We start from the raw sequence: 24,799 nt of genomic DNA, 5'->3' as shown, positions 1-24,799 counted from the left end.
GTTTCTATTATTATCATTATCAAAGGAACTTATAACTCTCCTTCATGCTTAGTAATTCCATTTTTTTTCTTAAATATAACTTGAGTTTAAACAGATATTAACTTTTTCACATCAGTTGCCAGATATTCTGTTTTATCATTTTAGATTAGTGCTACAGGATTTTATTTGATCTAGAGAAAATATTTTTCAAAGTCATAACAATAAAGAAAAGCACTGATATAATGAAAATGGTGGTATAGAATAATTTGATATATCTGCATAGTAACAGTTCCCATTATAGTAGTATAAATTTCTAGAACAAAAGAACAGCCATACTGGATCAGACAGATGGTCCATCTACCCTAGTATCCTGTCTTTTGACAGTGGCCATTGCCAGATAATTCAAAGGGAATGAAAAGAAAAGGGAAATCTTAAGTAACCCATCCCTGTTGTCCAGTCCCAACTTCTCACAGTCAGGGGCTTAGCATCACCCAGTGCATGGGGTTGAATCCCTGATCATGCTGGCTAACAGCCCCTGATGGACCTATCCTCCATGAACTTAGCTAATTCTTTTTTGAACACAGATACACATTTGGCCTGCACAACATCTCCTAGCAATGAATTCCATAGGTTGACAGTGTGTTGTGTGATGAAGAACTTCCTTTTGTTTGTTTTAAACCTGCTGCTTATCAAATTTCATTGGGTGACCCCTAGTTCTTGCGTTATATGAAGGGGTAAACACTTCCTTAGTCACTTTCTCCATACCATTCATGATTTTATAGACCTCTACCATATCACCCCCCTTAGTCATCTCTTTTCTAAGATGAACAGTCACAGTATTTTTAGTCTCTCCTCATATGGAAGCTGTTCCATACTCTTAATCATTTTTGTTGCCTTTTTGGGTACCTTCTTCATTTCTAATGGAAGTTTTTAGAGATGGGGAAATCACACCTGCACATGATATTTAAGATGGGGGCATATCATGGATTTATATGGTATCATTATTGTAATTACAATCTTATTATCTATCCCTTTCCTAATGGTTCCTAACATTATTAGCTTTTTTGACTGCAGCTGCACATTGAGTGGACATTTTCAGAAGACTATCCTAATGACTCTACTTTCTTGAGTAGTAACAGCTAATGTTGACCCCATCATTTTGTATGTTTTACAATGTGCATTACTTTACATTTATCAACATTGAACTTCAGTTGCCATTTTGTTGCCCAGTCACCCATTTTTGAAAGATTCCTTTGTAACTCTTCAGAGTCTGATTTGGACTTAGCTATTTTACGTAGTTTAGTATCATCTGCAAACTTTGCCCCTCACTGTTTACCACTTTTTCTAAATCATTTATGTATATGTTGAATAGCATTGGTCCCAGTACAGATCCATGGGGGACACTGCTATTTACCTCTCTTCAGTCTGCAAACTGACCCTTTGTTTCCTATCATTTACCCAGTATGATGCACGAGAGGACCTTCCCTCTTATCCCATGGCTCCTTTCTTTGCTTAAGAGACGTTGGTGAGGGACCTTTGTCAACGGCTTTCTGAAAGTTCAAGTATACTAGACCCACTGATCACCCTTGTCATGTTTGTTGACCCCTTCCAAGAATTCTAATAGATTGGTGGGCATGATTTCCCTTTATAAAAGCCGTGTTGATTCTTCCTCAACATATCGTGTTCATCTATGTTTGATAAATCCGTTCTTTACTATAGTTGCAACCAATTTGCCTGGTACTGAAGTTGGGATTACCGGTCTATAATTGCAAAGTTTGCCTCTGGAGCATTTTTTAAAAATTGGCATCAAGTTAGCTATCCTCCAGCCATCTACACAGAAGACGTAAGTGATAGGTTACATATCACAATTAGTAATTTCACATTTTAGTTCCCTCTGAGCTGTTGGGTGAATACCATTTGGTCCTGGTGATTTATTACTATTTAAGTTATCAATCTGTTTCAAAATTACCTCTACTGACACTTCAATCTGGGACAGTTCCTCAGATTTGTCACCTCTGACAAATACAGAAAATTCTTTGACTGATGAAAATAATTAATGTAGCTTCTCCGCAATGTCCTTTTTTTCCCTGAGAGCTTCTCTAGCATCTCAATCATCCAGTGGTCCCACTAATTGATTGGCAGTCTTCCTACTTCTGATGTACTTAAAAAAAATTGCTGTTAGTTTGTGTGTTTTGCTAGTTGCTCTTCAGATTTTACTTTTTGGCTTGCCTAACTACACTTTCACATGTGGCTTGCCAGAATTAATGCTCCTTTCCATTTTCCTTAGTTTGATTTCCAATTTTGAAAGGATTCCTTTTTGCCTCTAACCATTTCTTTTACTCTCTTGTTTAGCCATGGTGGCAATCATCTCAAGAGACATGAATAAGGCATTCATGCAGTAAATTTATTAAATTTGTAATGAATGATATGACCATTAATATGTCTACTTTTCAAAAGCACACGTGGGAGGCAGGTGCCTAACTCCCATTGACCAGTGGGAGTTAGGCACCTGAAAACCATTTAGGCCCTTGAAAGTCTCCCTCACTATACCTAAGTATTCCCGTTCCTATCCAGTTACCCAATCCATCTGAATGGAGACTTTTAGGGGGAGAGCAGGGCAAGGACATGGACAATTTCTTCCCCACTTGTTGATTACAACCAAGTTCCCACTTCCAGTAATGATCTTTCCCAGCACACACCTTCCAGCCAAGAACTGAGTCCACTGACACGGGAAAAGCCTACAATACGATTGCCCCTATGGTTGAAAAATACTTCAACTTAGGTTACAACCAAAAATTGACTAAACTAAAGTAACCTTAACAGGTCCCTTGCAAAAAACTTTCTAGAGCACAAAAAACATGGAAGCCTATGGTCAACTGAATTCCCACGTGGAGCACACGGTAACTGTAAACTTATCTACTGAAAGAAAAATCAGATGATAAACCATACAGAGCCAAAACCACTTAGGCTACAGTAACTCCTCGCTTAACATGGTAGTTATGTTCCTGAAAAATGCGACTTTATATAAAATGATGTTAAGTGAATCCAATTTCCCCATAAGAATTAACGTAAATAGGGGGGTTAGGTTCCAGGGAAATTTTTTTCACCAGATAAACTATATTATATAGCTATACACACAGTATACGTTTTAAACAAACAATTTAATACTGTTCACATCTACGATGATTGTGAAGCTTGGCTGCGGTGGTGAAGTTAGAGGGTGGAAGAGGGAGGGATATTTCCCAGGAAATGTCTTGCTGCTAAATGATGAACTAGCACTCAGCTGAGCCCTCAAGGGTCAACACATTATTGTTGATGTAGCTTCTCATAAAGGCAGCACAAACAGGAGGGAGGGAAGACAGCCTAGCAGAGACAGACACACACCTTGTGTGTGGAAGAGAGAGAGGGAGAGAGAGAGATGCACACTGCCCTTTTAAGTAAGCTGACCCACTCTTAAGTGCATTGTCTTTTTAAGTGGATCAGGAAGTTGAGACCGCAGCTGCTTCCCCAGGCTCTCTCTGTCTCTCTCCCTCCGTGTCCCCTTCCTGCTCTATATAGAGAAGAGGTAAGCAGGGTGCAGGAGCAGGGGGGAGGACATCCTGACATTAACGCCCCTTTTCTCCCCCTGCACAGCAAGCAGGAGTCTCTGGGAGCAGCTCCAAGGCAGAAGGCAGGAGCAGCACATGGCAGTGGGGGGAGGGACAGCTGAACTGCCACTTGCTAGCCTGCTCAGCGACTGCAACATAGGCAACTTAGGAGAGTGGGGAGCTGATAGGGGAAGCTGATGGGGGGCTGCCGGTCCACTCCAGTTCCAAGCCCCCACCAGCTAGCTGCAACCAGCTGCTCTTCCTGTAAGCAGTGGACAAAGCAGACAGCTGCCAAACAACATTAGAAAGGAGCACTGCACAGCTTTAAACGAGCATGTTCCCTAATTGATCAGCAACATAACAATGAAATAACGTTAACAAGGACGACTTTAAGTGAGGAGTTACTGTATTTGAAAATTCTACCAGTAATTTTTAAGTTATTTATCAGAAAGACTAATTCTTTGAAATTTTCCCAAACTATTCTGCTTGTCATAGCCTTATTTTGGAAAGAATCATTTTCTTAAAAAAATCATATGCATCACATAAGTGCCTGTAGGGCCTAATAAAGATCCAAGTCCCATTGTTTTAGCACAGTACAAACATAAAAGAGCTTAAAATCTAACAGGGATTGAAAGGTCTGGCTCACAATGGAAACTGGTTGCAATCTTAACTAGAGTGTTGATATTGCAATACTTAGGAGCTCACTGTTTCTTTAATATGAGGAAGCAGAGGTTCGTTTTAATTAAGGTTTAGCCCATGAGAAAAGAAGAATTGTTTTCACACTCTTCCATTTATTAATCTGGTAACAATCTGTGGAGTCACTAACTGAAGAACCCATACTGGTAGCCTTTCAATTTCAGAGAATTTTGGCATTCCTCCAACTATCTAACAATACAACTCACAAGCACACAGTGAGCCCTCAGGAAGAACTAGTATTCTTTGTCCTTGAGATTAGAGTTCAGCTTCACAGGTACAGAAAATTAAGTCTGAACTTGTTAAAATTAACAGTATGGAGTTAACGTAATTGCAGTATCACCTGCACTTGAGAAATAAACCCTTAAAGTGTGTACACACTTCCATGATTTGATAAAGCAAAACCATCAGCCATGGTTTTCTGATTTGGATCTAACTAGAACTTCCTCCCACTATTACAAATCGTGACTATAATTAAGCTTAGCAGAATTCTTTTTTTTTTTTTTTTTTAATTTCAGTGGATGATACTGATGTTTATTTTAAAGCATTTTTTTATTGTCACTGATATAAATTTTCATAGTTGTAGGAAATTTGGGGGGGGGGAACAGACAGTAATTATTTAAAAGCAGATTTTGAGATTCAAAAATTTTGAAGCTGTATAACCATTAAACCACAAAGTATCCTTAAATCAAATGCTAATAAAAGATGTCAAGCAGCTTTTTTCTTACTTTGCCCATCTGTAAAGTTTCAGTCATCAATGGAAATATTTTTTTCATAGGTTTATATGTCTACAGTGAAATTGACGTTTACCGACATTTACTGATAAAAATCTAATCTTTCCTATCTTAACTATAATAAACATCATTCCTTTGCAGCTAGATTAGAATTGTAAACATATTGCATTTATCTGCATACACTTACAAATCTAACAAAGCTTTTTTATGTCAAAATGTTACCTGTGTCAGACTTATTCAAAAAACAAACCGAAAGCAGGAAATAGCCTAAGTATAATTTACAGAACAAGTTTTGTAAAAGCTTTTTTCCACACATACTTCATTTACAAGAAACAAATTAAACTGGTCCTTTCAAAGTACTTAAAAGCATTACTATAGCTAGATAATATAATAAAGCAATAAAGCAGCCAGCTAAGAGAGTTTATAAAAATGTCCATTTAGCTTGAGCAGACTTCAAGATTGTTTCCCTATGTAGAATAATCCATGGTTTTCAACCCTCTTGTTCCCCCAACCATTACTACCCAGTAGGTGACCAGATAGCAAGTGTAAAAAATCAGGACAGGGGGTGTGGGATAATAGGAATCTATATAAGAAAAAGCCCCCAAAATCGGGACTGTCCCTATAAAATCAGGGCATCTAGGCACCCTACTACCAGGCAGTGGAACTATCTCAGTCAAGTAACAGCCTTCCATGGCAGAGGTAGATCAACACATCGGACTCCTTGTTGTTATTGTAGGTAGACACTTCTATGGGATGTCCACTACAAAGGGCACTAGAGCAGAAGACCCACATTGATCCTTCATTTGGAAGATAGAAACACTATGCTGTTAAATTAACAATGCGAAAGAAATGGAAGGAAATAACATTTATTTTGATTAAATAATCTAATTTTTCTGAGTTGGCCAATTTTTCAGTTGCCCCAGTAAAATGGAGCATTTCCCCAGTAGTTAAGAGCTACACAGGTTCGGGTGTTCCTTTTAAATACTTATATGTAGTGCCCATTTCACTGCGTACCTGGTTCTTGAGTGACGTCCACTTTTCCTACAGTGATATCTAGATGGTCACTTTCTTTTGCAAAATTCTCCCATGCTGCCTCAATCTGTTGGCACGCTGGACACCAAGGTGCATAACTAAGAACAGAGAAAAATGTATTAGATTAATATACACACACTGAAATATTTTTTTTAAATCAAGCTTTCCAGAAAAGGCACATCTGATACAATGGAAATATAAAAGTACTGATCACAGATAAGTAGACACTTTCTAATTTTTTCTTATTAAGACTACTGGATTAGGGGAAAAAACCATGAAATGCCAACCAGTTTTAAAAAAATCCTTATGGATTTATAGAAGTTGTTTAAACAATTCACAAGTCTGAAAAGATAATCTTTTCAAAATCCTTCACAATGCAGCACAAACAAATAACTCCATTTACCCACAAAAGAGATTAATTTTCATGGACGCTGTCAAGAGTTACTGAAGCGAGGCGTATCTTCAAAAATTATGTCCTAAAGATGACATTCTACATCACCTTCATATATCTCAGGCCTTCCTCTAAATTACATTGACTCTAATTTGTTACTTTATATTATCAAGGCAGAGCACCTATGCTATCAAAGCATATTTGTCTTGACAACATTCTTTAGAGATGCACCCTGACAAAATAAAGTTCATCAAACAGGAAAAAGGCAAACAAGAACCTATGAAGACTACATGTAAGCGTCTGATATGAAAAAGTGGGAAACTTAAACAGAAGAGGAAACAATGAGTTTCCACAGCCAACTGGTAGAGGAAGGGGGTTGGGAAAGTAGAGAGGCACCACAACCTGCAACAGAAGCTAGGAGTAACAACCTGGACGTTAGAACATGGCAACTGATCGTGACAGTTGGCAACAACAGCACAATTTTGTTTAAGGTCTGGCAGGAAATTCCCATCCCTCTATTATATTCTCCCAAGGAACATGAGGGAGATATACAGCAATAGCTTGTCTAGGGCAGCTGTTGAGCTAAGGATGGTTTCATAGTACTCTGTGTCTGAAACCTTTATTTGTTTTTAAATAAATACTTATTATTTGATCCTATAATTCTGCTCTGGACAGCTGGCCTTCCTCCTCTAAAGGAGGAAGATTCCCTTTGTGGGACCATGTGCACACATCCAAACCGAATCACCATGTCTGTGGCCTGATGTTTTTGCATTTATCCCCCTGTGCTCCACTCTGTGAAGGAGAGCGGTGCGGAAAAAATACCATGCTGTGCTCCGTACGTCAGAAAGGGAAAGTGTTATTTTATTATTTCTTCTTTCACAGTTTGTCACTATGATACTGCTTTGGGGTGCGGTGGGGGGGATTGGGAGGGGAGCACAAAACTGGACTCAGGTTGTTTTCAAAATAATTTCCAGTGACTAGTGCTCCCATTGCCTTCTACAAGCACGGGGTTATTGTTTCCCCGCCTCCATTTGGGCTCCTTTTGGGTGTCAGTGAAGAGCTCCCCAGAAGCTCTACTCCTTTCGGCTCCATGGAAGTCACATGGACCAGATGAGTCTGTGTTTCCCTGGAGGTCTCAGCCTGGGATAGGAGTAGGCATCCCTTGGGGAGTGACAGGGTGGGATGTTATAGAGGAGGCAGCAGCAGGAAGGAACTGTGCTAAATTACCCTGTTAGTGCACTCTCTGGCATTAAAAAGGTGCATGTTGCATCTGGTGCACTCCATCCGTGACTCAGAGAGAACTTAAGGAAGGGAACGATGCTGAGCTCTACAATTGTAGCTGCTGATGTGGGCTGTAGGGACTTAGGCACTATCTTTCATTTGGTACACCGCCCTTCTGGCTCCACTCCCCTCATGGAGATGGGGGGACAGCTTGGCCCTGGACCTGATTTTTCCAATCCTGCCTGGCTCCTTTCCTGCTCCAGGGGAAAGGGTCCAAGGTCCACCCCCACCCCCGACTAGGTTCTGAGGAGCAAACTTCATCCTGCCCACTAAGTCAGCCAAGATCCCCAATGACGCACTTAACATCTGTCCCCTGCTTGATCCTTCTCCTTTTGCCACAGGTTTTCGTTATTTTAGCTCTTTTCATGAAGCCTGAAGGGGCACCATCTACTGCAAACATCTCCAAAGAGGATGCAGAACTGATGGGACTAATGTGGAGTCAAAATGCTAGTTAGAAATTTGAAATAAAAGGTTGACATTCTCCTCAGCTCAGCCATCTGGTTGGGCTTCCAGCAAAACTGTGGAGGTAGATAAAACAGGTAAAATCCAGGGGGCAGGGCATTCCCCTTGTTGCCAGTGACTGACAGGTCTGGTTCTGCCCCAAGGTATAAGCAGGATTTTAACAAATCTGTGGACCCTAGCACAAATGAAGAACAATTACTTTTTATCTTTGTTAGTACTCTTAGCCCTTAGGTTAGCAGGTGTTAGATATATTTCTCAAGCCTCTTCTCTTTTGACTACCAAGAAACTAGACTCCTTTAATGAGTTAAGGCAGCATACACAATGATATTTCTAGTTGAAATATGCTGTTTCTTCTACTCTTAAATCTGACTTCTTCTGATTAGATATAACTATGTATCTGGAACAAAATGAATGGGTGACCGGGGCAATTTCATAGGGGAGAAAAACTATGAATTTTGCTTAGTATGATTGCTTACAAATTTGTCTTATAGCTGCTTCAGTGCCACTAATAACATAATATAAGAGAATTTGATGTCACTTTAGAAATTAAAAGGGAAATTGTGATTGGAAAAAAACTTTGTATTGCTTGTGATAATTAGAAATGGAAGCCTTAGCTTGAAAGCTAATATAGTGGAATTATGAAGCAATGGCATATGTATGAGACCATTTAAAACCTAAAGAATACAATATATCCTGAGAGGGAACAAACATTTACAGATAATATTGTGGAAATGCATTTCCCAAGAGAGAAGCAACATATTTTTGTACTGTACTTTTTAAGTCAGATTCCCTAAGAGAAAGAGCTTCTGACAAATAAAGCAGATAATATTAACAGAAAAAAGTCTGTAAAATAACCCTGTGCTCTATGAAGAAAAGGATAAATCATCGAGGTACATTCAGAAATCAGACAGTAGTGAGAAAATACAGAAGACAAGAAGAAAAACTATTTAATGAGAAAGCAAAAGGTGAGAGATAAAGCCACTGCAGACAGCTGATGTGAGAGCTATGATAAATATAGTAAGAGTATTGAAAGAAAGAAAGAAAATCCATAGACCAACATCCAAGCAAGCAAAATTGGGATTTAAGAATACTCCTAAAGCATTCCACATTCAGAATAGTAAGAGAATAAAGTACGTGCTATCCTTTTAGAATTCAAAGCTCGTTGTTTGCTGAGAGATGAAAATGTAAAGTTTAAGAACTACAGGAAAGAAAAAAAATAAATGGGAAATGTTAAACTGAAGCAGAAGTATTTTATATTGTGAGGGTAAAATGTAAGCAAAACCCTCTCTTAGACTACAACCAGATTTACAGGAAAGGCTAAATGGGACTGTGTTACTGTAGGCTAAATTAAATTGACAATATTAAAAAGCTGGGCACAACTTAAAGTAATACACTGAATAAAGGAGAGCGGTTTTATTGAGAGGAGAGTTTTGGGCAAGAACAAGAAGTCTCCACTCCAACCACAAAAAAAGAAAATATAAAATAAAATAGGCAATATATAAATATTTAGATGAAAAAGAATGGGAGATGAAGATGAACTTAACACTGATACCTGGAGCAGGCTTATACAAGACTGTTTATATTACATAACAATATATCCTGCCCAAGATATGCAAGCGGAACTGAGAGCAATGGGAATTTCATTTACAACCAGAAGACCCTTGTTCACACATTGACCTACATCTGTTATACACATACCACCCAATACAACGCATAAGCCCTGTAATATAAACAACCCCACAGCCTTCTTTCTCATATATGTCCAACATCCTACATCACCTCATCTCTCATGTAGACCCTCATTACACGGATGAACCCTCATTGTAGTCAATGGGGTTCCAGGCAGGTATAAGTTCCCATTGACTCCAAGGAGGGGCCATCCACATAACTTGGGTTGATTGTAAACAAAGAAATAACATGCCAGGACTGAAGAGGCAGCATGCCTTAACTGTTTCTTGTTTACAAATGTTATTAATGTTGAGATGGTGCACAGTGTGCTCTTATACAGTAGTAATATGTGTAGAATTGTGAAAAGAGAAAGTGCCTATTACAGACTACAGGTGCCTTTAACACTAAAAACAAATTGCACAATATGACTCACCCAGAAGCCAAGCTTTACTATGTAGCAAAAATAATCAGGTACAACTTACAAAGAAGAGATTGAAAAAAACATCTTTCCCAGACACCATCCCTTAGCTATTCCTCCCTCCTAACTCCCCAAACGTGAGAAAAGAGATGGATTTTGCAGCATGCTCAGGAAATCAAACATGGAATTTTCCAGACAGGGACTTCATGAAGAAGGCTCAGCCAGCAGTCCTCCCATCCTTTTAAAACCAGGGGAATATAGCTGGAATATTGCCACTGACCTCAGTTATGCTACTTTTTTTTTTTTAAATAGATATAGATGTGCTGGTCTATCAAATACTTTTAGGTGTAGCTTGGTTGTGTTCACGGTAAGTATTTACATTTAGTTTTATTCCCCATTGCCGATCAGGACAGAATTATTAAAGAGGAGATTGTTACTACATTCTGCAGTCTACTGTGCTCCTGTCACAAGCATTATGAATGTGACACTACTGAACATGTTAAGAATAATGGCAAGGGATCCTGAGTGAGGACCAGGCTTCAGAGAACCCCCTGTCCTCCTCAGTGCTCTGCTTTTGTGCCAGAATTACATAGACCTGCTAACACAGGATATGCGATGGCAGTCTTTCCCCTTCAACGGGCTATACGATTGCATATCCATATGTAGGCGCTTCTGCAAGGACTTCCGAGAACAGCGAGAAAGAGCTCTACTAGCTGAAATCATCTTTTGGTACTGTCCAAAACTTTGAGAAGCTGCACCCCGCCTTTAACTTTCACTTAGGGTGACCCGATTTCCCATTTTTAAAGTGACAGTCCCGTTCCTTAGGGACTTTCTTATATAGGCGCATATTACTAACCGGTCCCATTTTTTCACAGTTGCTATCTGGTCACCCTTTCACTTCATATTTTTATGCACCTTAAGTCAACTGGTTTTGAGTCATTTCTTCACAAGCCACTCCCAGACAGCCTTAGAGACCTTAAAACTACTCCAGTCCAGTAGTGATCAGACGTCACAAGAATGCAGTGAAATTAAAGGATTTACAGAAAAAATGATGTAGTAAGTAAGTCCCAAAATAATCAAGAATTAAACTGGATGGGAACTGGAGGAAAAGAGTACTAAGAATGTGCGTGCAGAATGAAGAAGGACAAAAAAATATTTTTATTCTTTCTCCTATTTCACACTCTCTACACTTCTTCCTCTTTAAAAATGACAATGGTTTTCAATAAAATTTACAGAAAAGATGAGGCTCAGGGGAAAGCAAAGACCGAGCTCTTGAAAGAATTTAGGTTTTATCAAGTTACATAACAGTGGGATGGGTAATAGATTAATAAAGAAGCTAAAGACAGCCTATGCCCCTACAATCTAATAATTGGACATATCGATAGGAATTTTATAAATCTAGCTGCACTACAAATGTGCTACCTTAGAAGATAAATCACAAGATTTCCAATATTTACAAGATCAAAGAAGTCTTTTTGGGGGAAGGAGGGGGTTTAAACCAAAATGGCACAATCTGGTCTTAAAATAAGATTCCTAGATAAGTTTTTCATGCCTACCAGTTATAAAAGTAAAGCTACAAAAACCATTTGAAGAAATATGACAGATAACTGTTTCCTGTGAGTCTATTAAGTTATAGGTAACCTCCAAGTAAGATTCTTTTTTTTTTTTTTACACTGATGCTAAAATAGAAAATATTCAAAATATTTTTCCAATGCAGTAGACAAAAGTTTTCAGATCAGTGCAACAAATGAAAGCATCAACCAGGAGAGAAAAAAAAACTCAACGAAATGCTTTGCACTAGAATTGTAGGGCATCACTCCTTAGATGGAATCTCCTCCTTTAGAATGCGTCAATGTCACACTGACATCCATAGGTTGTTAACAGGGCCAAAAACACTATCCTAATGCCATCACAAACAGATATGGTTGAAGTATATTTGTTTATATTTTTTAAAACTGCCTATGAGGTTCACTGATGCCAGAGTATAGAATTGTTTTAGTTACTGAACAACTATGCATTTACAATCTTGTAGATAAGATTTGGAAACATTGCCTTTATAACAATACGCTGTTTGAAACAGAAAGATGAAATCACTGAGGACAAAATTTCAAGTCTGGACACCAAGTAACCTGAGGTTATATGGACAGCTCTTCTCTATCATGCCTTTGAGAAGAGTGCAAGAGTTAGAACTGCAGCGGGGAGAGAAAGCCAACTGATAAAGAGACATCAGACAACCATGATTATTGATTGTATTGTATCATCCAATTATTGTATTTTGCTGCTGAGCACATGGGGAACAAGGTGGATTTCACAGAGCACAGGAATCAGCAATTCTGGGCACCCCAGAATGTAAAAGTAATTTCCTAGAGGCGAACAAAACCACACACAAAACACGCAAAACCTCCTGTGGTTTTGCCCTTACTAAAAATACAATTATAAGTTGTTTTTATTTATATTGCAGTAGCACCCAAAAGCCAAAGCAAGATTTGAGACCCAGCTGGGTTAAGCACTGTTCAGACACAGTAAGACCCTCCACATGAATTGTAACTGCTTCACCCCTGCTATCTCTGCTGTCACTCTCAGTACAGCCAGCTCCCAGTTAATACTAAGGTTATTTGTAAGGCTGGAAAAGGCCACTAGTGAAAACAAATCCTTAGATTGCTCTTCTCTCCCTCACATCCAAGCACACACCCACAGAGAAGCACACTGTAGATGGGACCAAATATGGCAACAAAACTAGCCTCAAAACAGTGAGTTAAACTTTAATAAAGCCATACTATTTGTTGTGCTAAATTTTACAAGTGGCCAAATGGCCCAGGAAGCAGGGGAGGCAGAAGAATCTAATCTGAACAGTGATCGTATCAACAGTGGTAGTGGGGATCAGGACAGATATTTAACATACCTAAGTTTTATCTTAGAATTCATCTTCCATTGCACCTATTGAGGATCCAGGGATGGGCAGGCTCAAACCAGCCTACATCTAAAGCTCACATACACACCCTAAGGGGAGGAGCCAACAAACCTAGGCATCAAAAGATCACAGAGAACAAAAAAAATGGGGAAAACGGGGGCAGAGGTTCAAAAGGAGGGATCCAGAGGGGGACACTGAGCAGAGAACCCCGGACAGCGCCCACTGCTCCTTGAAGCGACCCAGAGGAACTCTGCTTGGAGGTGTAACTTGAGGAAAGATCAGAAATAGACCCTGCAGCTGCAGAAGCCCCAGCCCGCATCCAACTTCCTCCTACTGATATGATGGACAGCCACCATGTCCTGCGCCACAAGAGGGTTGACAAGGAGGTCTTGTAACGTTGTGGGGCTAGGGTGTGCATAAATCAGGAAGTGTGGGTAAAGTTCAGCCAAAATTTAAGGAGGAAGTTTTGGAAGAGCTGGAAGAGGAGCTGCAGCCTGGCACACTTGATGTAAATGTGTGCCTGTGTCTCCCTCTCACCACAGAAAGGAGAAGTGTCAGGGGAGGTCGTCAACCACGCCAAGTACACCCCATGCTTACAGCTCCATGAAGGAGATGCCAGCTAACATCCCCAGTGGGCCATAGGAATACAGACTGGCCCACTATGGTTCCTTGCCCTACTTGGGTGGTGAAAGGTCCCGCAATTTGGTCTCAAGGAGGGACATGATTGTGAGGAAATTAAGAGTGAGGCGCACGAGTGTGTACAGCTGTTTCTTGAGCGTGATTCAGTGACACCCTGGCTGCAAGTCTCATAGCTGGCTCAGATGGAGCATGAGAAAGGAGGGGGGCAAGGGGGCTCACAGCACAGCGGCCCAATGGCGAGGTCCCCTACATCTTCCACTGCAGGTACTCCCTACTATTCACTCACTCATCCAGCTCAGTAACACGGCTGAGGAGGCAGAATGTCCTTCCCTTCTGTCCTATCAAATTTGATGTGCCTTTTTACAGCACCAGGGGATTAGCATTTTTTTTTTTTTTGGAAGTTCAAATCCAAATTTGACAGGGTAGCCTCAGAACATATGCAAAAGATTTTCTCAAAGGAGGGGGAAAGAATACTCATCATCTGTGGCCTATCACCACCAGGAGAGTACCCTCATTTTGCTTGTAATTTATCAGCCTTTCAAGGCACAGACTGACAGAGCCTCAAATATTTAGCAATGTATATTTAATATAATGATCTGTTCTGGTTCTCTTCTTTCAGGTGCTCTAAGCAAGAATATTTCACCTTGTTTTTAAAACTTATTAATGGTTTCAAGGGAAAAAATCTCTATATTTACTTTCTCAGAGACTGCACTTAACAGTGGGCTTTCTGAAGCTTTATCCACTGAAGGAGCTGTGGACTCATGCACTTCAAAGCCCAGAAGCAACTGTGAGAGTATATTTCTTCTACATTAGGTCCGGGCAACAGTATGACTCACATAAGGAAGTTGCTGCCTTTATGAGATGTAATTAAACATAACGTGATGTAACAAATGAAAAAAGATTCAGGAGTACAAAGAATGCAAGCAGAAGTCCCGCAGCTGAAGGATAACTATCCAGTTTATTGCACTGAATGCAGCATGTATGAATACCTGCCTTGTGGGCAGCTGGTGTACATGTGCATTTGGTGTAAGGAGCTCATGGCCCTCAGAGACCAAGTACAGATTCTTGACACTAGAGTGGGTGACCTGGATGAGCTAAGGGAGATAGAGAGCAAGTCTACGCTAGAAGTGTTACATCCGATGCAGATGTGCCACTTACTGTGTACTAAGTGTACCATAGTATGTACCGTGAAGATGCTCTATGCCACTTTCCTATCGGCATAATTACTCCACCTCCGTGAGAGGCGAAAGCTATATCTGCAGGAGAGTGTCTCCTATCGACATAGCGCCGGTGTGGACACCACTTACGTTACTGTAACTTGCACTGCTCGGGAGGCAACATAAGTTAGATCAGAATTTCTGTGGCATTTCGGCGGCGACGCCTCTCGCAGCCGACAAGTGATGTCATCGAGAGGCGTCGCTGCCGAAATGCTGCAGAAATTCGGCGGCATTTCGGCGGGTGCTCCACCGCCGCCATGGTTCTTCGTCTGGCGCCTGCCAGATGAAAAGGTTGGGGACCACTGAGTTAGGTCAACTTAAGCGGTCGCATAGACCTGCCCAGAGACACATAAAAGACTTTCTGAGACAAGAAACGCATGAAACCCAAAATCCATACCAGAGGAAGGTGAAGATAGAAAGCCAGACCCTGTTGATCCGGAAGATAAATAAGAACTTTTATGCTATTATGAGAGGGAAATCATGGCCCAGCAGATATCATTGGAAAAATTTTCATTGACTTCAATGGAATGAGGATTTCTCTTCAGAGATCTTATTGTGCGCAGGAACCTACCACTGTTTTCCACCAGTGCCAAATAGTTTACAGGCCAGCATCTCCCCCTTCATATCCTATATACTGCTCTTCCTTCCATCATCTTCTGCACCCTCTACATTCCCCTAATACATTTTCCTCAGATTAGCTTCACATGAGCCTATAGTCTATTCTTTCAGTGAACTCCACTCAGGGTATGTATGTAAGACTTATTGTCTATTAACATGTTTGTTACAAAGTGTGGCATCATTTATAGAGAGGAAATCACATTTTAAATCTTTGAATGTGTGTCCGAAATACAGAGATACAAAAATAATTGATAATCATACTCTTAAAAGCATTTCCTCCCCTTTATAGCCGAATATGGTAAAATAATCCAGCATTTCACTTAAGCAGGAAACTGGTGACTAACAGTGTTAATATACCCACAGCAGCTATTATTGGCACTGTTTTCTTCCTCTTCTGTGGTTGCAGTGGCAAAGCATTGCAAAGAGTACCACTTGAGTTCAGTTTCTTAACATGCACAGCAGCACCAGCCTGACATTCAAGAAGTTTCAGGCTGATGAAGCAGGTTCTTTTTTAACCTCCTTAATCCACGCATTGTGAAGCAAGGGAGATGCATATTGCAAATACATGATCTTAGCTCCGAGGAGCCGAGAAGCGATACACAAACTAAAACATCAGGAAGGCAGGTAGTGTTATCACTGCTCTTCAAGAGTTATCTTAAGACCATTCAAATCTTGTTTTTACAATAGCTGCCTCACTCTGTGTTGTTTAACCCAGGACAGGCTGCATTCTCCAAGTGAATAAAAGATAAGTAGACTCACCAAGATTCTGCAGGAATAGAGACCTGACTAACCTATGAGCATGACTTGCCCTTGGTGAATCCGTGCTGACTGTTCCTTATCACTTTTCTCTCCTCTAAGTGCTTCAGAATTGATTCCTTGGGGACCTGCTCCATGATTTTTCCAGGCACTGAGGTGAGGCTGACTGGTCTGTAGTTCCCTGGATCCTCCTCCTTCCCTTTTTTAAAGATGGGCACTACATTAGCCAGTCATCCGGGACCTCCCCCAATCACCATGAGTTTTCAAAGGCCTTGGCTACACTGGCACTTTACAGCGCTGTAACTTTCGCGCTCCAGGGTGTGAAAAAACACCCCCCTGAGCACTGCAAGATATGGCACTGTAAAGCCTCAGTGTAATCAGTGCCGCAGCGCTGGGAGCGCGGCTCCCAGCGCTGCAAGCTACACAAGCAGAGGATGTGGTTTACGTGCAGTGCTGAGAGAGCTCTCTCCCAGCGCTGGCACTCCGACCACACTCACACTTCAAAGCGCTGCCGCGGCAGCACTTTGAAATTTCAAGTGTAGCCATACCCAAAGATAATGGCCAATGGCTCTGCAATCACATCCGCCAACTCTTTTAGCACTCTCGGATGCAGCGCATCCGGCCCCATGGACTTGTGCTCGTCCAGTTTTTCTAAATAGTCCCGAACCACTTTTTTCTCCACAGAGGGCTGGTCACCTTCTCCCCATACTGTGCTGCCCAGTGCAGCAGTCTGGGGGCTGACCTTGTTTGTGAAGACAGAGGCAACAAAATCACTGAGTACATTAGCTTTTTCCACATCCTCTGTCACTAGGTTGCCTCCCTCATTCAGTAAGGGGCCCACACTTTCCTTGACTTTCTTCTTGTTGCTAACATACCTGTAGAAACCCTTCTTGTTACTCTTAACACCTCTTGATAGCTGCAACTTCAAGTGTGATTTGGCCTTCATGATTTCACTCCTGCATGCCTGAGCAATATTTTTATACTCCTCCTTGTTCAACTGAACAACTATGGCTGGCCCATGCCAGCTGACTCCGACTTGCAGGGCCCGGGCTAAGGGCCTGTTTCATTGTGGTGTAGGTATGGCTCAGGCCCCAATCCAATCTCTGGGACCCTCTCACCTCGCAGGGTCCTAGAGCCTAGGCTCCAGCCCAAGACTCTACATCTCAATTAAACAGCCCCTTAGTCCAAGTCCCACAAGCCTGGGCCAGACATGGGTTTTTAATTGCCGTGTAGACATACTCTACCCTATGTTCAAACCCTCAACAGTAAACACTGTCTCTGGATTCTATTGCTGTATAGACCGTCAGCACAATGGCTTACTCTGTAGACTTACTTACACTATACATGGAGGACAAATAAGTGGTACTTGATATCTACAAACAGCATCCTCAAAGTAATAGGTATCCTTTTGTCCACAGGGAGTGAAGCACTTGCCTGGGTAGCACTTACGGCAGGCCAAAGCCATTACGCATCTTTGCTAGTTCTTACACCATTAGTTCAACTAAGGCCTAGTCCAAAACAAATGCTCCACTGGGCCAGAGTTCATGGCCAACAAACAGGTAAACCAGGCACTATCAGGCCGATCAATCCACCACTAGACCCAGAATAGTGTTCAAGGCCTGTGCAGTTGTCAACAGTCACATTTGCATATAAAAGGTGTGAGAACTCATGGACAACCTTCTGGCTCTCAAGTCATTCCTCTCACAAGCACAGAATACAGTGCTTCAAGTTGTCACAGACAACTTGTCAGCAATGTATTCATATAACACAAAACCAACAACAATACAAACAACATAAAACCAAAACCAAAATATTTTCTGATATTGTGGAATGTATGTTTTCTACTTTGTAAGCTTAGAAAAAATAGAAGTTGATTTAAAAGCCTTTACAATTCTGTTCATACTAGCCTCCAATCACCATTTCTTGCAAATGCTGGATCTCACACACTTCAGCACACTCCTTGTCACACTGATGCAAACGGAAGACCCAAAAAAGCTATAATTTCTTTCAAAGACAGTTATCCTACATTTCACTGATAAAATGTTCTGCAGTATTTCCAGACCTTGCAACTTTGCCAGCTGTGAATGGATGAACCGTTACAAACACCCATCCAAGAACTAATTCTTTTTTTATTGGTGTGTTCTGCAGTGATACACTGTACTATTCTGGAAAAAGAACTTGACTCTTCACATCTGGTATTGTGTAGAAAAAATTAAAACTGAAATGCTGACATTCAAGACTTTTCTGTTTTCTATTTGCCGCTCATAAATGGTGTCAGTACTATACCAATTAATTTACAGTATTCCCTAAGTATCTGCCATTGTATCATTTTGAACAAATAACAGTATTTTTCAGATATGCAAGTTGACATGGTCTAGACAGCAGCCCTTACTATAGTAATATGACAGATAACTTATAGCCTTTAAATAGGGATCTCCAGTGTAGTTATGGCTGCCACAGAAATGCTAAGAGAACTCATTATGTGTTAGTGTAGAAAGAAAACTCTGGAGACACCAAAGGAGTTGGAAAAAATGCCAGGCCTCAACCAGTTAGGATTTTTATGTCAAATACTGTAACAATTTCAGAGGAGTACATCAGGCTAAATTCTGGATCAAGAGACTGGTAACTGGGTGGGACTCTCACCTGCAGGGCAGCAGTTCAAACCCAGACAAAGTAAGCAATGGCAAACAATTTTCATCACGTAATGGCTGTTCTATGAATACCAGTGGATCTCAGACTAGTTTCTAGTACAGGGGTGGGCAAACTACGGCCCGGGGGCCGCATCCGGCCCTCCAGACGTTTTAATCCAGCCCTCAAGTTCCCACCGGGAAGCGGGGTCCAGGGCTTGCCCTGCTCCGGTGCTCCATTCAGGGAGTAGGGTCGGAGGCTTGCCCCACTCCGCATGGCTCCCAGAAGCAGTGGCATGTCCCCCCTCTGGCTCTTATGTGTAGGAGCAGCCAAAGGGCTCTGCATGCTGCCCCCGCAGCTCCCATTGGCCGGGAACAGTGGCCCATGAGAGCGGCAAGGGCGGCGCCTGCAGACAGGGCAGCACGCAGATCCGCCTGGCCGCGCCTCCACACAGAAGCCAGAGGTGGGACATGCCGCTGCTACTGGGACCAGCTTGAGGTAAGCGCCCCCTGAAGCCTGCATCCCTGACCCCCTCCTGCACCTGAACCCCCTGCCCCAGCCCTGATCCCCCTCCCTCCCTCCAAACCCCTCGGTCCCAGCCTGGAGCACCCTTCTGTACCACCACCACCCCCACACCTAACCCTCAATTTTGTGAGCATTCATGGCCCGCCATACAATTTCCATACCCAGATGTGGCCCTTGGGCCAAAAAGTTTGCCCACCTCTGTTCTAGTAGAAAGACATCAAGACTCCTGATCACAAACCCAGCACCAGTGAATTAACTCCTTCAGCAGAGGTCAAGCACAAAATGCATACAGAGACTGAAGATCACTCTATCTTAGACAGATGACCCCTTGAGGGTAAGTCAGAGGCACTTTAGGATGTGCAAGGAAAGAGAGCATGGAGAAACTTGAACAGTTATTCATATTGCACACTATTTATCCATAGACACTGTATGTAACTACCAGAAGAGAAAAGAATTTAGGCAAGTCAAGTGCTGTCCTGTCCCCCAAACTCAGCTAATGGTAAAACCTGGGCTGATAGTGACCCGTGGAGATGGTAGCATAGGAAACCTAAGTCATTTATCTTCATCACTTCTAAGCAGAGTTAACACTACAGTTGTAGTATGGAAAATATGATTTTCAGATTCACGAAGTTAGTGGAATGGCAAAAAAACATTGCAGACATCAGTCCCACAGAGGAGTTTGTTGCTAGTTATAAAAAAATCAGGAGCCTTCATTTTTAAATTTAAATACCATAAGAAGTTTTATTAATTTGTCTTTAAAAGTCCCAGTGTCACATCATTTAGGTGAATGAGTTAAATTAAGCACCAGTTTTGAGAAGAAGAGCACATCTGACTGAAACAAAGTCTGAGGTCTAACCAGCAGAGAGTTCTGACAAAATGAGCTATTAGCGAATGAAAACTAACCCAATAATGTCCTTGGCTCCACCACTTTTTGGTTTTAGACATTCACCACCATCTTTGCATGTTCCCTTTCCCCCTCCACCTTTTTTTGGTAGGTTATCTAAGAGTTGGGGAGCTGGTTGCTTAAAACATTTTCCACCTTACTTTTTATGGCCAAGAGAAAGTGAGGAGCCACCACCATGAACCACCAACTTAAATTTAGCATAAAGGTATTATTCATACACAGGCTAGTGAATCTTCTTTCTTCATATAAAAACCTTAATTTATAAACCTTCATGGAAAGAGTCTAAAATTTGAGTTAAACCATTTAAGGTCTAAGTGAATAAAAACTTTGTTACACTGTGCAAAACCTCTATTTAAATCCTACATTTTAAGCCTAAACAAACAGATTGTCTCCAACTAACGAAATACGAAATGACTTATGGTTACTGAAAAAGGTACTAGGAAATCATTAATATATCATTTGATGATTATCAGTGGCTCATGATATTTTTCATACTGCAGTAAAAAGGCAAGACACTAACTACCGGATGACCTCAACCCTATTTTCTTGTTTTCCTTCTGTTTATATCAGAATCTTTCCTTTCATTTTCATATCACATTTTTGTATTTAAGATAGACGAGAATATACAGTAAACCAATGAAAAAATCAAGCCCTGATCCTATAAAACCTTACTCACAATAGTGAGTCAGGGAGTGTCTCTAAAGCAGGGCCTTCAAAATGGTCAGGCATAATGTTTATTTTGACAACTTACTGATATCACCAAGACTCCAATAGGCTTGTGAAATCTAAAATTCCTAGTGGAGCTAGACAGTCCCTCCCTTTAATCACCTCCCAATGCAGGGTAACTCAATCCCAGGAGAAGAAAAATAACAAGGCAGAAACAAACCTAGGGAAACGTTCTAAAAACAAACTTGAATGCAGCTTTCATAAACTCACTGCTAGTTTACATCATAAATTTACCCAAGGGTTTACTGAAGTTTAACACCCACCACCAACAACTTTGAGTCATGTTATTTAAACATGCATAGACTTTCTAGGAATCAAGCATACAGAACTAGACCATCCAGACTAACTCACTGCTTCAGCCTCGGGCTAAGCTCTTTACTCTCTATTATGAAGAGCATTTTTTAGAAAACAAAATGTAAGAAACAAGTACACGTGGTTGCAAAGGACATCACTAATAGCTCATAGTTTGCTTTTAATTGCTTAGATAGTCAAGCTGTGAGAGCACTTTTATAGAAAGGCAGCAAACATGCCAAGATACAAATTGCACTTTACAGCACCCCTGCATGCAAAACAAGGGAACTATAAACCCTTTTTAATGCTTGTTTTTAAAATGTTTTGCGGAAATGCAAAGTTGATGTTTCTAAAGAAATACAGCTGGGCTAGCCTGTAAGTTCAAAATATCTGTACTTCAGACACTTGAATGGTCTGATATCCTGGGTGAAATCCTAGCATCATTACAGTCAGTGGGAGTTTTCCATTGACCTAAGTGAACTTCGCTCTATGTGAGATGCACTCAACTTCCACAGAAGCCAACGGCAGAACTCCTATGGATGTCAGTGGGAGAAAGAACACACTCATGAGGCATTTTTTGTGTGCTTCATATCTTTCAAAGACAAGGAGAATTGGACACACCCTGCTGGGAAGTAAGAAGAGAGGGGGACGGACTTTGTAGTTTTGCACTTGTAGTTACTAGCTTAAAAAACATCTGACACTCATGTATAGTGCCACTGGATCCCAATTTTGCATCCCTTACTCCAACAAAACTCAATGGAAGCTTTGAGTGCAAAGATGATGCAGGACACATGCTTAACTTTTCAAACACAAATAGTCTCACTTAAGTCCATGGGACTACTAACTTGCAGCAAATTAAGCATGTTCTCAAGTGTTTTGGGCCCTGATTATGCAAACGTTATTTAGTGGATTTCCCATCGCCTGCTGAAGACGAGATAACAATACATAATATTTGTCACAGGAGTACAGGCCTGGTAAGACTGTTCACGTAAAGCAGGGACAGTCACTTATTTTTTTGTTAAGGTCTAAATTTCTTAGTCAAGATCCAGACTCCAAAGAAAATCAACAACAACAAGAAGTAGTAAATAAAAAGCTTTTAGGGTCTGTTCGAAAGCATCTGGAAGTCCAGATTTGGCCCGCAGTCTGCCTATTGACTACCCCCAGTGTAAAGGATTTCCTGGATCAGGCTCATATTTCAGAACGTTCTTATCTAATCTGAAGAAACACACTGTATTTGGGGGACATTAGTTACTACACACGTGAACAAAAATAATGATGTCCCAAGTAATGCAGCCACACTCTTGTTCTGAGATGGTACACACGGGGAAAAATATCACTCTAGGGATGGGAGTGATAATTATCTGGAGCACTACATTATTTCTTCTCCTGGCCCCCTATCCTGTCCCTCCTCTGGATAGGTGTTTGGGCTGGGAAGGATGCACAATGTTGTCACCCCATCAGTCTACAGAGTTTGGGGGGCAGGGGAGGGTACAGCCATCCCATCACCCTGAGCTGGGGTACTGTGGCCTGGGGGTGGGGAGGGCCATGGGAGGGGAGACTGTTCATGGGGAGGACAGGCTGCCTTGGGGCAGGTGAGGAGGGCGGCACTTTCCTGGGGCAGCAGAAGCTATGGACAACAGGCCGTCCCGGGCAGGGGGAGAGGGGCCACGGATGGCAGAGTGTGAGGGGGGAGGGGTGTTATATAGGACGGACTGTCCGGGGGTGAGAGGACTGTCCCCCTGAGGGGAGGGTGCTATAAAGGCCGGACTGTCCCAGGGGGGAGTGGACTGTCCTGGGAGGTGGGCTATAGAGGATGGACTGTCCTGGGGGTGGGAGAGCAGACTGTCCGTGGGGGAGAGCACTATAGAGAACGGGCTGTCCCGGGGGAGGGGGCGTGGAGAGCGCTATAGAAGATGGGCTGTCCCGGGGGAGGGGAGCAGACTGTTCCAGGGGGGCGGGCTATAAAGAACAGACTGTCCGGGGGAGGGCAGGCTACAGAGAACGGACTGTGGGGGGGGGGCGGCGGTGGAGAGCGCTATAGAGGACAGGCTGTCCTGGGGGTCGGGGAGCAGACTGTCCCGGGCAGAGGGCGGGCTATAGAGAACGGACTGTCCCGGGGGGGAGCGGACTGTCCCGGGGGGGACGGGCTATAGAGGACAAGCTGTCCGGGGGGGAGCGGACTGTCCGGGGGGGGCGGGCTATAGAGGACAGGCTGTCCGGGGGGGAGCGGACTGTCCGGGGGGGGCGGGCTATAGAGGACAGGCTGTCCGGGGGGGAGCGGACTAGCCCCGGGGGGGGGGGGGGCGGGAACGGGCTACAGAGAACGGACTGTCCCGGGGGGGGGCGGGCTATAGAGAGCGGACTGTCCCGGGGGGGAGCGGACTGTCCCGGGGGGGCGGGCTATAGAGAACGGACTGTCCCGGGGGGGGGCGGACTGTCCCGGGGGGGGCGGGCTATAGAGAACGGACTGTCTGGGGGGAGCGGACTGTCCGGGGGGGGCGGGCTATAGAGGACAGGCTGTCCGGGGGGGAGCGGACTGTCCGGGGGGGGCGGGCTATAGAGGACAGGCTGTCCGGGGGGGAGCGGACTAGCCCCGGGGGGGGGGGCGGGAACGGGCTACAGAGAACGGACTGTCCCGGGGGGGGGCGGGCTATAGAGAACGGACTGTCCCGGGGGGGGAGCGGACTGTCCCGGGGGGGGCGGGCTATAGAGAACGGACTGTCTGGGGGGAGCGGACTGTCCGGGGGGGGCGGGCTATAGAGGACAGGCTGTCCGGGGGGGAGCGGACTGTCCGGGGGGGGCGGGCTATAGAGGACAGGCTGTTCCGGGGGGGAGCGGACTAGCCCCGGGGGGGGGGCGGGAACGGGCTACAGAGAACGGACCCTCCCGGGGGTGAGGTGCCGGCGGCGGGGCCGTTACTCACAATTGCACCATCCACTGGCCCTGCAGCACCAGGCTCCAGTTGGCGGCGCTCAGGACCTGCACGCGGCCCCGCTGCTCGCCGGGGCTGCCCACCTGGGAGGGGCGGGAGGCGGCGGCGGGGCCCAGCGCCAGCACCAGCCAGGCGGCCAGGAGCGCTGTCACCGCGGCGCCAGGCCTGGCTCCCCGCGCGCCCGCCGCCATCTTCCCCGGCCCGGCCCGGCCCCGCGACGCGCAGGAAGCGGCCCGGGGGCGGGGCCTCGCTGAGCGGGAGAGACCGGGGGCGGGGCCTGGGTAGACTGGGCGGGGCTTTCAGACAGCGGGACAGGGCTTGGGGGTGGGGCCCTGGGAGGACTGGGCGGGGCGTCACTTGGCGGGAACAAGGGGGCGTGGTCTGTGGGGGCGTGGCAGAGGCAGAAC

General features: G+C 43.4%; 1 protein-coding gene across 1 annotated transcript in view; it reads right to left on the bottom strand.

The window, feature by feature from the left end:
- The window catches only part of TMX4 (thioredoxin related transmembrane protein 4), a 60,061-nt gene extending 35,478 nt beyond the window's left edge, over positions 1 to 24,583 (bottom strand). The window contains exons 1-2 of the mRNA XM_030558375.1: positions 24,384 to 24,583; positions 6,008 to 6,123 (exon numbers count right to left, since the gene is read on the bottom strand). Coding sequence (XP_030414235.1) covers positions 6,008 to 6,123; positions 24,384 to 24,583 — 316 coding nt within the window. The remainder of the gene's footprint in view (positions 1 to 6,007; positions 6,124 to 24,383) is intronic.
- Positions 24,584 to 24,799: the final 216 nt, after the last annotated feature.

This window comes from Gopherus evgoodei, chromosome 3 (genome assembly GCF_007399415.2).
Source record: "Gopherus evgoodei ecotype Sinaloan lineage chromosome 3, rGopEvg1_v1.p, whole genome shotgun sequence".
In the NCBI taxonomy this organism is placed as follows: domain Eukaryota; kingdom Metazoa; phylum Chordata; order Testudines; family Testudinidae; genus Gopherus; species Gopherus evgoodei.
The sequence above is the reverse complement of the archived record's forward strand: the minus strand, read 5'-3'. Positions and strand labels throughout refer to the sequence as shown.